The following is a 13,993-nucleotide window of genomic DNA, read 5'->3' on the forward strand; positions in this document are numbered from 1 at the left end:
GAACAAATTTTTGACTTCATAATGAACGTAAGACACTTAATAAGGGTTATATAGGTGTTATTCAAACCGCAAAACGTTGTTTTCGGTTTAAAAACCCTATTTCCTCGGAATTTCCTCGGAATATTCCGAGGAAATTCTGAGGAACTAGTGTTTGGGGTTTCAAAATCTCGAATGTTTTTTTATAAACGGATCGATCGATGTATTTATGTCCAAAAACGCATCGATCGATCACTAGTTCGTCGGAATTTCCTCGGAATATTCCGACGGATTGATGTTTCCTCGGAATTCCGTCGGTATATTCCGAGGAAATTCCGAGGATTTCATTTTCCGTCGGAATTTCCGTCAGAATACCGTTGTTTTCTTGTAGTGGTTTAATAAAAAGCTTATTATATAATTAGATAAACCAACATATTTCTCTAATAATTCTAAGAATCAATCCTAGTGATGACACATTGCTAAAAAAAAAAGTTGTAATGTTTCACAAATAGTATATATGGGATATATATATATATATATATATATTCTATTTCTGTTTTATGATATTTTATTACATATATACAATGCATGTACATATATTCCACACAACAAATTGCATAACAATTTGTTTCAGCACAGTGATAGTGGGCATGGTTTGTAGTTTGTACTTATCATTCAAGTCCTAGCTACTTTTACAATATAGTTATATACATTAATAAATTTGTGCTACAAACAGATCTCACGTATCAATATCACGGTTATAGCTGCTTTACTGGCTGAGTAAACTAATTATAAGTGGACAAAGTCACTAATATAGTGCGATGCTGCTTTTTTGTTTTTAATCAGAAATAATACAAATATTGATCTTAATCTGATAGCTTTCAGCGTATTAATTATTTGAACCACTAGTCTATCGTACGTAGCATGCCAATATACATGAGATATTTGTAATGATAAGCGATCTTCCGGATTTTTTTTGTCAAGAATGGATTCGCAATGAGCACGTTCTTAAACTTCTTCTAGAATTAGTCATCGTTAGTGATCGTCATAATCAATCGTGCATGCTTTAAATTGATTTCAGTAATATCTCACATATTGTTAACCAACAGAAACCAGCTTTAATAATATTACAAATAAAATAAACATTATTTAGAGAATAATATCATTCGATACAGGACAAGGCTCTTTAACTAACAAAATCTTTAGGAGTTGCATACTTTCCATGATCAATAGTATTTTATATCAAAGTTAATGAGTTAGCATGCGACAAGCCTTGTTGGATTAATACAGTACCACATTTTTTTGAACAAACCTCTCATTTTTAATTATTTATGTATATTCTTCTTATCATTACGAATAAAATAACATTTTAATTTTGTATTGAAAATTAAAATACGAAACCTCAAAGCTAAAGGAAAGCATATATATATATTTTTTTTCATAACATACATATCAAGACAATATATAGCCTTGGTCACCACATTTTTTGTTGTTATTGTTAAACTTTGCATTTAAATGACAAACCCCATACAAAAACCATATTATGTCGTATAACTTTCTTATAGTTTTTCTCAAAAGCAAGTTATTATAATTTAGAAACTTTATCTTAATGAAGTTGTGTAGTAAGTTTAAAAAAAAAAAAAAAGAAGTTGTGTAGTAAGTTCTCGGTTCTCCTGTCAAGAGAGAATTTATACCACGTTTAACATGTAAATAACGTAAAAACGAAAGTATGTCAACCCGCGTTTTATTGTAGACTACAGTGAGTGACCCAGTATAAATACTCTCATGGATCAAAGCTAAGTTCTCTCAAGAAACAAAGTAAAAGAAAACAAAAAAGAACAAAGAGAGAAACATATTCTCAGTTTCTTTACATGAATATAAACTGAGAACACAACTGGTCTCTTCTTCTCATAACTCTTCCATTTCTTCTGCTTTTAGGGTTTTTCCTTCTTCTTCTTCTTCGGATCCTATTCTCACCAATGGATTCTTTTAGCTCTCAGAAAACTAAACCAAGAAAGACAAAAAGGCTTGCGAAAAAGTCTCGTGTTCAGATAATCTTGGATCTGTTTTACCGGGCGATCGAGATAGTTCTTGTTCTGGTAACAGTAGCTACGCTATGCTATCACCTCGTTATCACGTTGCATGATTCTGGTGTCGCCGCGGTTATTATCGCAAACCGCAATCTTGCGTTTGTTGTAGCAAACGCGATAGTCATCGCTCTAATCGTGAAATCTGGCCTTCTCTTGAATCAAGAAGTTGGCCCGAAGACCAAACGCAACGCTCTTTACGAGGAGTTTGTTCAAGAGAGCTCAAGGAGAGATGAAGGAAAACAGAGCGAAGCAGAGAACAAGGCTAAACAGAGTATAACAGAAGCCAGAGCAAAACAGAGCGAAGCAGAGAAAGAGACACTGAGCATAACTGAGAGTCTGAGACGATAGCCAAACAGAGCAAACCTGAGAAGGTTACAAAACAGAGAGATTCAGTGAAGAGAGAGAAGCAAAGCATAGTTGAGCATCAAGAGAAGAAGATGGAGAAACAGAAGAGGCAAATTCAGAGTTACCAACGAAGCCGGTCTGAGAATCTGGAGGGTTTGGAGAAGAGTTCATGTGGCAGATTAAGGAGATCAGAGACGGATGCGTCTTCTGAGAGATTTGATTCTGATGATGAACTCCGGTACAAGATCGAGTCTTTCATTGCAAGGCAGAGGAGGAATCAAATAGATGATTAGCTTGGTATAGCTTAGATAAAAAAAAAATGAAAATAACCAAAAAATAGTTTTTGCAAATACCATTCACGTATGATAATGTGACTATGTGAGTGTTTGTTATAAAAGGGTGAAAGTATATTAATCCTTGGCATAAATTTTTGTTTGTATTCTTTGTATAATTTTTGGTAATCCAGTATGATATTACAAAATTAAAAATTTGAATATTTTGCATTTAATTTGAAAAAAAAGATGAAATTAGAGATCCAACATAAAAGATAGCAACTAGTTATAATATATAGTTTTTTTTTCTTGGAACAGTTTATAGTTTATTCAATACAATTTATATTAATAATGTCAGATGCTTCAGTATAAGTTTTTTTTTTTTTACTAAACCTTGTCCCAATGGTCGTTTGCACTTGGTTGACTCTACTCTACACTAGATGAGATTAGATAAGTTTACAGATCTACTAACTATTCATACTTCCTCTAACTACATGTTCAGTTTTGTATACTTCATTGTTGAAGGAAGTAACAAGTAACAAGTAACAACTATGGTTAACCCGATGATCGCAGACTTGGATCGATTATATGAACTCATGGATTCCACTCACCAAGGTTTATCTCGACTAATTAGAGATTTAAGAGAGGAGCTTAAGAATATGAGTAGAGAAAGAGAAGAAGCTGAAAAGACTGAGATAGACAAGGAGGAATCAGAGAATGAGGTTGATACGGTCGAATACCGGAAGAAGAAGGTGTCACGCTTGGAGAAATCACTGGAGGAGAGTAGAGAGAGTAAGCTGAGATTGGTTGATGTGAGTGTTTGTGGTTCACTGCTTGGGTCTCAAGGGGAGCAACATCTATAACAGTCACACTGACTGGGCCTTTCCTAATCGACAGAAGAAAAGAACTAATGGGCCTACGTGATATTGGTGAAGCCCAAAATGGCAGTCAGCTCGCGAGGAGTTGCGGAGAGCTGGTTGTTATAAAATCACTCTCAGGTTGTTGAGAGTTGACTTGTACTGAGGAAAACGATCTGTCAATCATATAGTGAATTCCAGGAGAAGGATTTTGAAGAGAGAAGTACCCAGGTTGATTCGGGGAACTCTATAATTCGTGTGTCTTTGTATTTCATCTTTTCAAACAAACGAGTGAGAGAGAGAGAGAGAGAGATCAAACGAGAGCGTGAGAGTTAGATAGAATCGAGCTCGAAGAACAAACGAATCAATATCATATCGGCTACAAGTGGTATTAGAGCGCTGGTTACGCGACGGCGATACAAGGAGGTGGTTCGAGGTTCGGGGCGGGTTTGAGGATTCACTCAAGAAAGATCGCCCAGATCTTACGGAGATAGATCGAAATTTTCGATCGCAAGTGTACCAAAGGAGATTAGGTCAAATCGAGAGGATTATTGGTTGATCTTGAAAGTCTCGAGGATCTCAGGGGAGGGATTCCAAAACCTTTACTGATTGTTGAGAACTAGATTGATTACTCCAAATAAGCGAGCTAGAAATTGATCCTTCAAATATTGTAGATTCGTGCGTGGAATTAGATATCTACTGATTCTGTGGGTATTTGTCTGTTATCTGCAGGTGACAGACAAATTAAGGTGGGAGAAGCATGGATCCAACTCCGGGAAGATTCGTCATGGAGAAGTTCGACGGCAAAGGTGACTTCAGTCTTTGGAAGTACAAACTGTTGGGGCAATTGAAGATTCAAGGACTCTCTTCGGTCTTAAGGGAAGAATCAAAACCAACAACTGAGACCAAAGATGCAGACGGTACAGAGTTAAATGATGTTAAGGTTGATCCGAAGGCAGCAGAGAAGGACGTCAGAGTAAGGAATCTGCTGAGTACATGTCTGAGCCAACAGCGCTGGGAATGTGGAAGGCTCTGGAGCAGGACTATCAAACTAAATCCCTGCCAAACCGGATCTACCTGAAACAAAGTTTTGCAAGCTTCAAGATGGAGGAACGAAAGTCGATAGAAGAGAACCTTGACACGTTCCTGAAGCTGATAGCATACCTTGGCAGCTTGAAGATTATGGTGAGCGATGAGGATCAAGCAATTCAACTACTGACTAGCCTCCCATCATCATACGAACCGCTGGTTCATACCTTGAAGTACGGGACATGCAAGGAGACTTTGACAGTAAATGAAGTAGTCTATTCAGCCTATGCAAAAGAAGCTGAATTGAGGCAGAATGGAGCCTTCAGCAAGTCAAGGCAAGGCTCAGATGGCCTATATGTAGAGTTAAGGGGAAGGTCTGATAAGAAAGGGCATCGAGGTTACAACAACTGCGGTAAGAGCAGAGATAACGACATATCGAGGTCGAAGTCTAGACAGAAGTTTGCTCCAAATGCGTGTTGGGCGTGTGGAGACGAAAACCACTGGAAGAGAGACTGCATACATCTGCGAATGTTGCTATGAAGCTCCCAGACTCAATAGCACTGACGGCCAGTCCTCATGCGTCTAACGAGGACTGGGTTCTAGACTCGGGATGCATAATTCATATAACCCCAAGAAGGGAAGTATTATTAGATTACCAAGAAGTTGAGGGAAGCAAAGTGATGATGGGAAATAATACATATTGTATGGTGAAGGGCATGAGAACTATCACTATAGACAACCCGGATAGCTCGGTTGTTACTCTCGGTCTATTGAGGTATATGCCAGAGATGAGAAGAAATCTGATCTCTCACGGACAGTTGGAGAAGTCAGGATGTAATTACTGGGGAGAAGGTTTCGAAGTTCAGTTCTTTAAAGGAGATCAGAAGGTGTTGACTGGAAAATATGATCAAGGTCTATACTATCTACAGGGTCGGTCAGAAAGGTCACAGAGGGAGCGTCATGCAATGTAGTTGACAGAACCAATCAGTGGCACTCTCGGTTAGCTCACATGAGCCAGTCATCAATGGAAGTCTTGGTGAGAAAAGGCTATTTGAAGAAATAAGAGATTAACTCTCTGGGGTTCTGTGAAGCGTGTGCGATGGGAAAATCGCACAAGCAGAGCTTCCCAAAGGCAAAGCATACAACTAAAGCTATCCTCGACTATGTGCACTCCGACTTATGGGGATCACCAAACGTGACCCCAAGCCTATCAGGAAGTAAATACTTCTTGACCTTCATAGACGACTTCTCGCGCAAGGTGTGGATATTCTTCCTCCGCACAAAGGATGAAGCCTTTCAGAAATTTGAAGAGTGGAAAGCATTGGTTGAGAATCAAACAGGTCAGAAGCTGCTTACGTACAGACAACAGGTTAGAATTCTGCAACAATCTTTTCGACAAAGTGTGCAGAAATTCTGGCATCAAGCGTCACAAAACTTGTCCGTACACTCCCCATCAGAACGGGATGTCTGAGAGAATGAACCAGACCATAATGGATAAGGTGAGGAGCATGTTGGTTGAGACAAGTCTTGATGCAGAGTTTTGGGCAGAGGCGGCTTCAACAGCAGTTTACATCATCAATAGGTCTCCGACATCGGCTACATGGTCTGAAGTTCCAGAGGCTATTTGGACAGGAGCAAATCCAAGATATGATCACTTAAAGAGGTTTGGGTGTGTGGCGTACATTCACACAATAGCAGACAAGATCTGTCCGAGGGCTACCAAAGGAATTTTCCTTGGGTATGCTCAGCGAACCAAAGGCTTTAGAGTCTGGCTACTTGATGAAGAGAAAGTTGTAATCAGTAAAGACGTTATCTTCCACTAAAGATGTTATCTTCCACGAAGATCATCTATTTAAACACAATGACTTGGAGGTGATGCAAGTTCAGGAGCTTGAGGTTCATTCATCACCCAAGGCTAAGAAGAAGGTTACATTCAAAGATGAACTAGTAGAGTCATCATCAGGGAATTCAGTTCAAGGTGGACCAGACTTGGAAAAGAAGGAAGTGTTGTGTGATTCCTCCAGCAGCTCAGAGGATGAAAAAGAGCTGGATCACAGTCAGGAAGAGGATCTGAGTGATTACATTCTGGCCAGGGACCGTGTCAGAAGACAGATAAAGCCTCCATCGAAGTATGAAGACACAGATTTGGTGGCGTATGCATTAGCATGCGCAGAAGAAATTGAACAAGAAGAACCTAGATCCTTTGCTGAAGCAAAACAAAGCAAGGATTGGGATATTTGGAACGGTTCAATGGGAGAAGAGATGACATCTCTTGAGGAAAATCATACTTGGGATCTAACAGAGCGACTGAAGAATCAGAAGGTGATTGGGTGCAAGTGGTTGTATAAGCTAAAGTCTGGCATTCCTGGAGTGGAGGAACCGAGATACAAATCTCGTCTGGTAGCAAAGGGGTTTGCGCAGATCGAAGGCATAGACTATAACAAAGTCTTTGCACCGGTGGTGAAGCATGTCTCCATCAGAATTCTTCTTTCAGCAGTTGTCAACTTTGACATGGAGTTAGATCAAATGGATGTAAAAACGGCATTCCTACATGGGGTTCTACAGGAAAAGATTTATATGGATCAGTTGGAGGGGTTTGTGAAGAAGGGCCAGGAAGACAAGGTTTGTTTGCTACGAAAATCTCTCTATGGGTTAAAGTAATCTCCACGAGAATGGAATCATCGGTTTGATGAGTTTATGATTAGGGAGAAGTATGCTAGGAGTCAATATGATCCATGTGTCTACACGAAGGGAGCTACTATGCAAGTTTGAGTGTTTATGCTTCTGTATGTGGACGATATGTTGATAGCCTCCAAGAGTAGAACTGAGATCAACAGGCTGAAGGATTTGTTGAAGGCAAAGTTCGACATGTAGGATTCAGGAGCAGCCAGACGCATATTAGGTATGGATATCTTCAGAGATGTAGAAGCAGGACGGCTAATGCTGTCACATGAGAGATATCTCAGCAAAGTTCTGAAGACATTCAACATGGAAGAGTCCAGAGAGGTCCAAACTCCTATTGGATCTTAGTTTAAGCTTAAGGCGTTAAGAAAGAAGGAAGCAGAGGAGCAAGCTGCAGAGATGGAAGAGGTTCCTTATGCTAGTGCAGTCGGGATCATTATGTATGATATGGTCGGATCAAGACCAGACTTAGCATATGCTGTTGGACTTGTTAGCAGGTATATGGGAAGGCCGGGTAAGGAGCATTGGGCAGCAGTTAAATGGATAATGCGGTATCTCAGAGGTGCAACAGGATACAATCTGGTATTTACAAAGGGTTCAGACTTCTTGGTACGAGGGTTTTGCGATTCAGACTATGCAGCGGATTAGGATAAGAGCAGATCGATTTCAGGGTTTGTGTTCACAGTTGGGGGAAATATGGTCAGTTGGAGATCGTGTCTACAGAGAGTAGTGGCTCTCTCAACAACAGAATCTGAGTATATTTCATTGTCAGAGGCTAGCAGAGAAGCAATATGGTTGAAAGGGATATGTGAACGCTTGGGATTTGAACAAGAGGCAGCATAGATTCACTGTGATTCGCAAAGTGCAATATACTTGTCAAAGAACAATATGTTTCATGAAAGGACGAAACATATGAAGGTGAAGGATAATTTCATTCGCGAAGTTGTGGCAGACAGTCAAGTCAGAGTGCTGAAGGTACATACGTCGAAGAATGCAGCAGATGTGTTGACAAAGGCGCTACCAGGGGATAAGTTCAGAGAACATATCAAGACCTTAAAGGTCTTGGAACCTTGCTCAAGAAAATGGATCATCTCAGGTGATGGATTAACGAGATGATGCAGTAGATATCAAAGGGGAGATTGATATCGCTACCCGGAGTCAGCAGGGGCTTGAAGTCAAGAAGCTGAGGAATTCAACTAGTTCGAAGTCATAGAGCTTGTGATTGCCAAGATCCAAGATTCACTATATTTATCAGGAGTTGATATAAGCTTGAGAGAGGAAGCATGAACCAAGGTGGAGTTTGTGAGTGTTTGTGGTTCATTGCTTGGGTCTCAAGGGGAGCAACGACTATAATAGTCACACTGACTGGGCCTTTCCTGATCGACAGAAAAAAGAACTAATGGGCCTACGTGATATTGGTGAAGCCCAAAATGGCAGTTAGCTCGCGAGGAGTTGCGGAGAGCTGGTTGTTATAAAGTCAATCTCAGGTTGTTGAGAGTTGACTTGTACTGAGGAAAACGATCTGTCGATCATATAGTGAATTCCAGGAGAAGGATCCTGAAGAGATAAGTACCCAGGTTGATTCGGGGAACTCTATAATTCGTGTGTCTTTGTATTTCATCTTTTCAAACAAACGAGTGAGAGAGAGAGAGAGAGAGAGAGAGAGAGAGAGAGAGAGGTCAAACGAGAGCGTGAGAGTTTCGAATCGAGCTCGAAGAACAAGCGAATCGATATCGTATCGGCTACGGTTGAGAGTTTGAAGACTATGGAGACTCTCAAGACAGGTGAAGGTTTCTTGAGTTTCATACTTGAGAACTCACCTTTTATTATGGGACATCAGGTAGATGATTATTACTTTTTTAATTTTCAGTATGAAACTTGTGAGAATTTGAGGGTTAGAAACATTTTTAAATACTTTTACTAAATTTTTTTCTGATAATTTTGGGGACTATGCTTAGGTAAAAAACCTACAAATTTTTTGGAAGCTAAAGCTAAAGTTTTATTGGGTTTGACTCAAATCCGGTCCCAAGTGAGATCTTCTGTATGTCTGGTTTCAAGATCAAGATTTACGGTACATGTTCATATTCAACCAGTTTCCTAGTTTGAAGGAAGAGGTTGGGACAAACACTTGGATTATTGATCATCCACTTGCATAAAACATAGTTATTTGATCATGTTATTATTTAACATTATGATAGGACATTCTCGGAAAAATAGACTCTGAGATTTTCAATGGCAATGGGGTTAGAGAGTTTGAAGAATTCAAGAGAGAGGTTCTTGAGAAGGGAAAAGCTTCAAAGAGAGAGATCACATTTGACACTGATTTATTCTGATCAAAGACGTTTCTGATCTTTGTTGAGACTGTTTACAGTAAAACTGGCAAGAAAGTGGACATAAATTACATTGGGATGGAAGTAACTGATCAGGTGAGTTTGAAAAACCAGACAATGTTGATATTGATAAGTTATCTGAAGTTCTTATTTTCTTACAGGTAAGGAAGAGGGAAAAGATGGCAAAACTTGGAGAAGATAATGCAGTTAGAAAGACAATGGAATCAGAACTTGGAAAGACCATTCACATTACAGGTTTTGAGAAGTGTGATTAGTGAAAGCATCAAGATTCATCAGACCGAATGGTTTCTCTTTTTATTATTTGCACATGAGATGATGAATGCGAAGAAGATTCTAGCTAAAATGCCTGGTGAGTTAAGATCACCATTGTTGGGGATTGTCAGCATGGCTGAAAGATTTTCTTCCATCACAAAACTTGATGAAGAGCAAAGACGTTTGTTGATTAAAATGATATCGTCTGCCGGTTTAGCACTGGAGAGAATAAACACCTTTCTTGATCTCTCCTAGGTTGTATCAGGTAGAAAGAAACTCACCTGATCAGTTATCTTTATCACCGGAGAGAATAAACGCCTTTTATTTTTTTATTTTATTTTATTTTTGAAGTTCTCTTTATTCATTATTTGATCAAAGTCTCTAAATAGTTTCAGTTAATGTTAACATCATGAGAAAAAATAATATCAAGTGTTTGCTTGTTTCTCAAGAAATCTTTTGAGAAATTTTTGTTTTTTACAGGTTGAGATTATGGGTGGTCATAGGCCTGAGCATTTTAACCTGGACCCGAACCGGAACCGATCCAAAAATATCCGATCCGGAACTGGACCGAAAATTTACAAGTATCTTTTGAGTCTAAATTTTTTTTACCCGAAAGAACCGGAACCGAAAATAAACCGACCCGAATAGACCCGGATCCGAAAAGAACCGACCCGAATAGACCCGACCCGATAAAAACCGATTTGTACCCGATTTAAAAACATGTATATCTAAAACTATGATGTTTTTGTGTTCTATTTTATATATATTATTTTATGATTTAGTTGAAATATCTTTTGTTAAGAACATTTGTTATTATTTTTTAACATTTTTAAAGTAATATAAAGCTTTAAAATGTAAAATTTAGATTTTTAAAATGTTTTATTTTAATTATTAATAGTTTCATTTAAGTTGTTTTGTAAAATTTTAGATATATATGACAAATATTCAACTAAAGTTGATGGAATTGAGTATATCATGTCCTTTTCAGATCCTAAATACCCGAACCCGACCCGGATCCGATATGGATCCGAAAAATTACGGGTATTTTAATTATAGACCCGAACCGACCCATACCCGAGAAGAACCGATCCGAACCCGAACCGAAAATTTCTAACTACCTATTGGATCTAAATATTTAGGACCCGAAAAAACGCGGACCCGAAAGGAACCGGCCCGAACCCGATCCGAACGCCCAGGCCTAGGTGGTCAATTCCCATTGACAAGTCAAGTCAGCGCTCGTTCAGTACTGCACTACTACCTCACGATGGTTCACTATATAAGATGTCACAAAATTCCAGGATTAAAATGGAACTTAGTTATCATGTTACGTTAATGCTGATTAATGTTGTGTTACGTTTAAAGAACAATTATATTCTTTTCGACTTTAAAACTACATCTTAAAAGCCTTGGCAATAATAATTATTTGTTTTTTTGGCATAAATTTTGGTATTGATATACTCGTTCCGTTTCAAAAAGATAGATATTTTTTAAAAAATATATTTTACAAAGATAAATATTTTGTGTTTTTTAAAAAAAAATTAATTAATTTTATTGAATTACTATTGATTGAAAGTTATTAAAATTAAAAAAATTGCAAAAATGATACATTTATTATATTAATTTAATGTGATTTTTTTAATACGTGTGAAAACAATAGAAAATTTATCCTTGTGAAACGAATGGAGTACCATTTATTGTGTTGTGATTTTCAGATACTAGTTTTGGAAGAATATTGATCTGCAATTTGTTAATAATGATATAGATTCATAAGAATTAATATTCACGTGATTACCAAAACCTGATTTAAAACTAATTTGAGAAATATATAACACAAAAGATCCATATGATGTCGTATAAGGTTAAGATAGGATATGTTTCTATAAAACCTTAGAAAATACACATCAATTTCCCCAATTACTGTTAGACTTTTTAGAAACCCCCATTTATGGCCCCGTTTTTTCTTCTTCCTCTTCCCAAAAGTCCAAAACAAATAAATCTAATTAAGAAACAAATAATTATTTTACACGACTGGCATATAATTTTAGAAGAAGTTTTTTATTAGTATTTTCATTTTTGGATTAAACTATTTCTCACAAAATGGTTTCTCTAATATAAGATTAAAGCTAAAAAAATCTGTTTACAAAAAAAGAAAAAGCTAATTTTTTTGAAAGTGAATCAAGAACAGGTAAAAACCTTGTCAATGCTCTCTCTCTAGATTTGTAACATTTGTTCTCTGATAATTAGTTTTAGAGACGTTCTTAATTTGGTGTGAGAAGAATAGAGTTATATATATCTCTCTTGTTTTCTTCTTAGTTTTGTTTTTAGTCTACAGGTAAAAAAATATGTAGAAGAAGTTACATGTGTTCTTCTTTCTCACCTAAACTCTTCGAAACTCACGCTTCTTGAATCAATTTTGAAACATATAATACATATTTTTCTTTCGATTTTCAGTCTCTAATCACACAAAACGTGAGGTTTATGATAGTTTTCGGTTTACGTTAATCCTCATAAGCTTAGGAAGATTGTTTCTCGTAGTATTTGGGGATGAATGTGACATGTTAAATGAGTTTCTTCTTCATTTCTTTTTCATTTCCAACGTTTATTTGTTAGCCAAATGAAACGTAACAGAGTTTTTATATTTTTTTATTAAACTGCTATTTGATTCAACAGGAAGTTTAATCATGACGGAAACAATGGTTGAGATCTCAGAAGATGAGAAGAGATTAACAAAGCTTTGCTCTCTAAAGAAGAAGGCAATAAATGCAACGAACAAGTTTAAGCACTCCATGACCAAGAGAGGTCGAAGGCATAGCCGTGTGAGATGCGTCTCAATCGTCGATGAAATCGATACAGAGGAGTTGCGACAGGTTGATGCTTTCCGTCAAGCTCTTATACTAGAGGAGCTGCTTCCCTCGAAACATGATGATCATCACATGATGCTTAGGTTCTTGAGGGCAAGAAAGTTTGATATTGAAAAGGCCAAACAAATGTGGGCTGATATGCTTAACTGGAGGAAAGACTATGGTGCAGATACCATCATGGAGGTAAACGGCTCTCTTTCTCTACTCTCTTGTTTTTGTCTCTTTGTCTCTAAAGTGTCTCTCTCTTTCTTCTTGTTCAAGGACTTTGATTATGGAGAGATCGATGAAGTGGTTAAGTACTATCCACAAGGGTATCATGGTGTTGACAAGGAAGGCAGACCTGTCTATATTGAGAGGCTAGGCCAAGTTGATGCCGTGAAGCTCATGAAAGTGACAACAATAGATAGGTACGTGAAGTACCATGTGAAAGAGTTTGAGAAGACTTTCACCGTCAAGTTCCCTGCTTGTTCCATTGCTGCTAAGAGACACATTGATCAGAGCACAACGATCTTGGATGTTCAAGGCGTGGTATGTGCTTAAAATAAGCTATAGAATATAATTTTTTTCTTCTGTAAGGTTGTTTCTTGAATGATTTGATCTTTTGTTTTTTTTTTCTCATTGAGGGGTTAAATAACTTCAACAAAGCTGCAAAAGATCTCCTCCAGAGTATTCAGAAAATCGACAATGATAACTACCCCGAGGTTCTGTTTTGTGCCTTTTTCTTCTTATATTAAGAGTTACTAATGGTTTTGGATGCAGAACCATGACTTCTTTGTGTCTGTATTACATTGTAGACTCTGAACCGTATGTTCATCATCAATGCTGGTTATGGGTTTAGGCTTGTGTGGAACGGAGTGAAATCTTTCCTTGACCCAAAGACTACAGCCAAGATTCACGTAAAGCTTTCCTGAAAGACTATACTTTGTGTTTACTTGATCTAAAAGTTAGTAAAAAAAAAAAAAACATTATTTCTGTTGATTAATGGCAGGTTCTTGGTAAAAAACATTATTTTTTTATACCTCTTCGTCTTTCTTACAAGTCTGTACGATTTCATTTTAGATGTTTTCATGTCGTGATGTCTTTTTTGGTTTTATTGAATCAGACCTTTTTTGTAACTGAATTGAATCAGACTTTCTGCTGTGCTAAGTTATAAAAAAATTTTTAGGTAATTACAGAATCCTCCAATTACCATACAGATCTAAACCTATATATTTAATAATTTGTGTCTTTCTCGGAAACTAGAATAGTCTAGAGTCTAGACAACTGTATCAATCAATA

The 13,993-nt window shown here is 37.5% G+C and overlaps 1 protein-coding gene and 1 pseudogene across 3 annotated transcripts; both read left to right on the forward strand.

The window, feature by feature from the left end:
• The first annotated feature begins 1,788 nt into the window (after positions 1–1,788).
• LOC106332283 lies at positions 1,789–2,803 on the forward strand (annotated as a pseudogene).
• A 9,404-nt stretch (positions 2,804–12,207) lies between these two features.
• On the forward strand, positions 12,208–13,734 carry LOC106333548 (phosphatidylinositol/phosphatidylcholine transfer protein SFH2). 3 transcript variants are annotated; one of them, XM_013771982.1, is made up of 5 exons: positions 12,208–12,323; positions 12,525–12,898; positions 12,977–13,243; positions 13,339–13,416; positions 13,510–13,733. In XM_013771982.1, the coding sequence occupies exons 2-5, from the start codon at positions 12,536–12,538 to the stop codon at positions 13,624–13,626; spliced, it is 825 nt and encodes a 274-aa protein (XP_013627436.1). In that variant the 5' UTR covers positions 12,208–12,323; positions 12,525–12,535; the 3' UTR covers positions 13,627–13,733. The 3 variants fall into 3 exon arrangements, with proteins under 3 accessions (XP_013627436.1, XP_013627438.1, XP_013627437.1); XM_013771984.1 differs by lacking the exon at positions 12,208–12,323 and adding an exon at positions 12,376–12,411; XM_013771983.1 differs by lacking the exon at positions 12,208–12,323 and having other exon boundaries at positions 12,490–12,898; positions 13,510–13,734.
• Positions 13,735–13,993: the final 259 nt, after the last annotated feature.

The sequence above is a fragment of the Brassica oleracea genome, chromosome C3 (assembly GCF_000695525.1).
Source record: "Brassica oleracea var. oleracea cultivar TO1000 chromosome C3, BOL, whole genome shotgun sequence".
Taxonomy (NCBI): Eukaryota; Viridiplantae; Streptophyta; class Magnoliopsida; order Brassicales; family Brassicaceae; genus Brassica; species Brassica oleracea.

What these genes read in the sequence shown, in the direction of transcription:
- LOC106333548 (XM_013771982.1), top strand. Translation starts at nt 12,536, where the DNA reads ATGACGGAAACAATGGTTGAGATCTCAGAAGATGAGAAGAGATTAACA. An exon ending in TCTTGGATGTTCAAGGCGTG is followed by an intron (nt 13,244 to 13,338) that starts GTATGTGCTTAA and finishes TTTCTCATTGAG; the next exon opens with GGGTTAAATAACTTCAACAA. An exon ending in ACAATGATAACTACCCCGAG is followed by an intron (nt 13,417 to 13,509) that starts GTTCTGTTTTGT and finishes ATTACATTGTAG; the next exon opens with ACTCTGAACCGTATGTTCAT.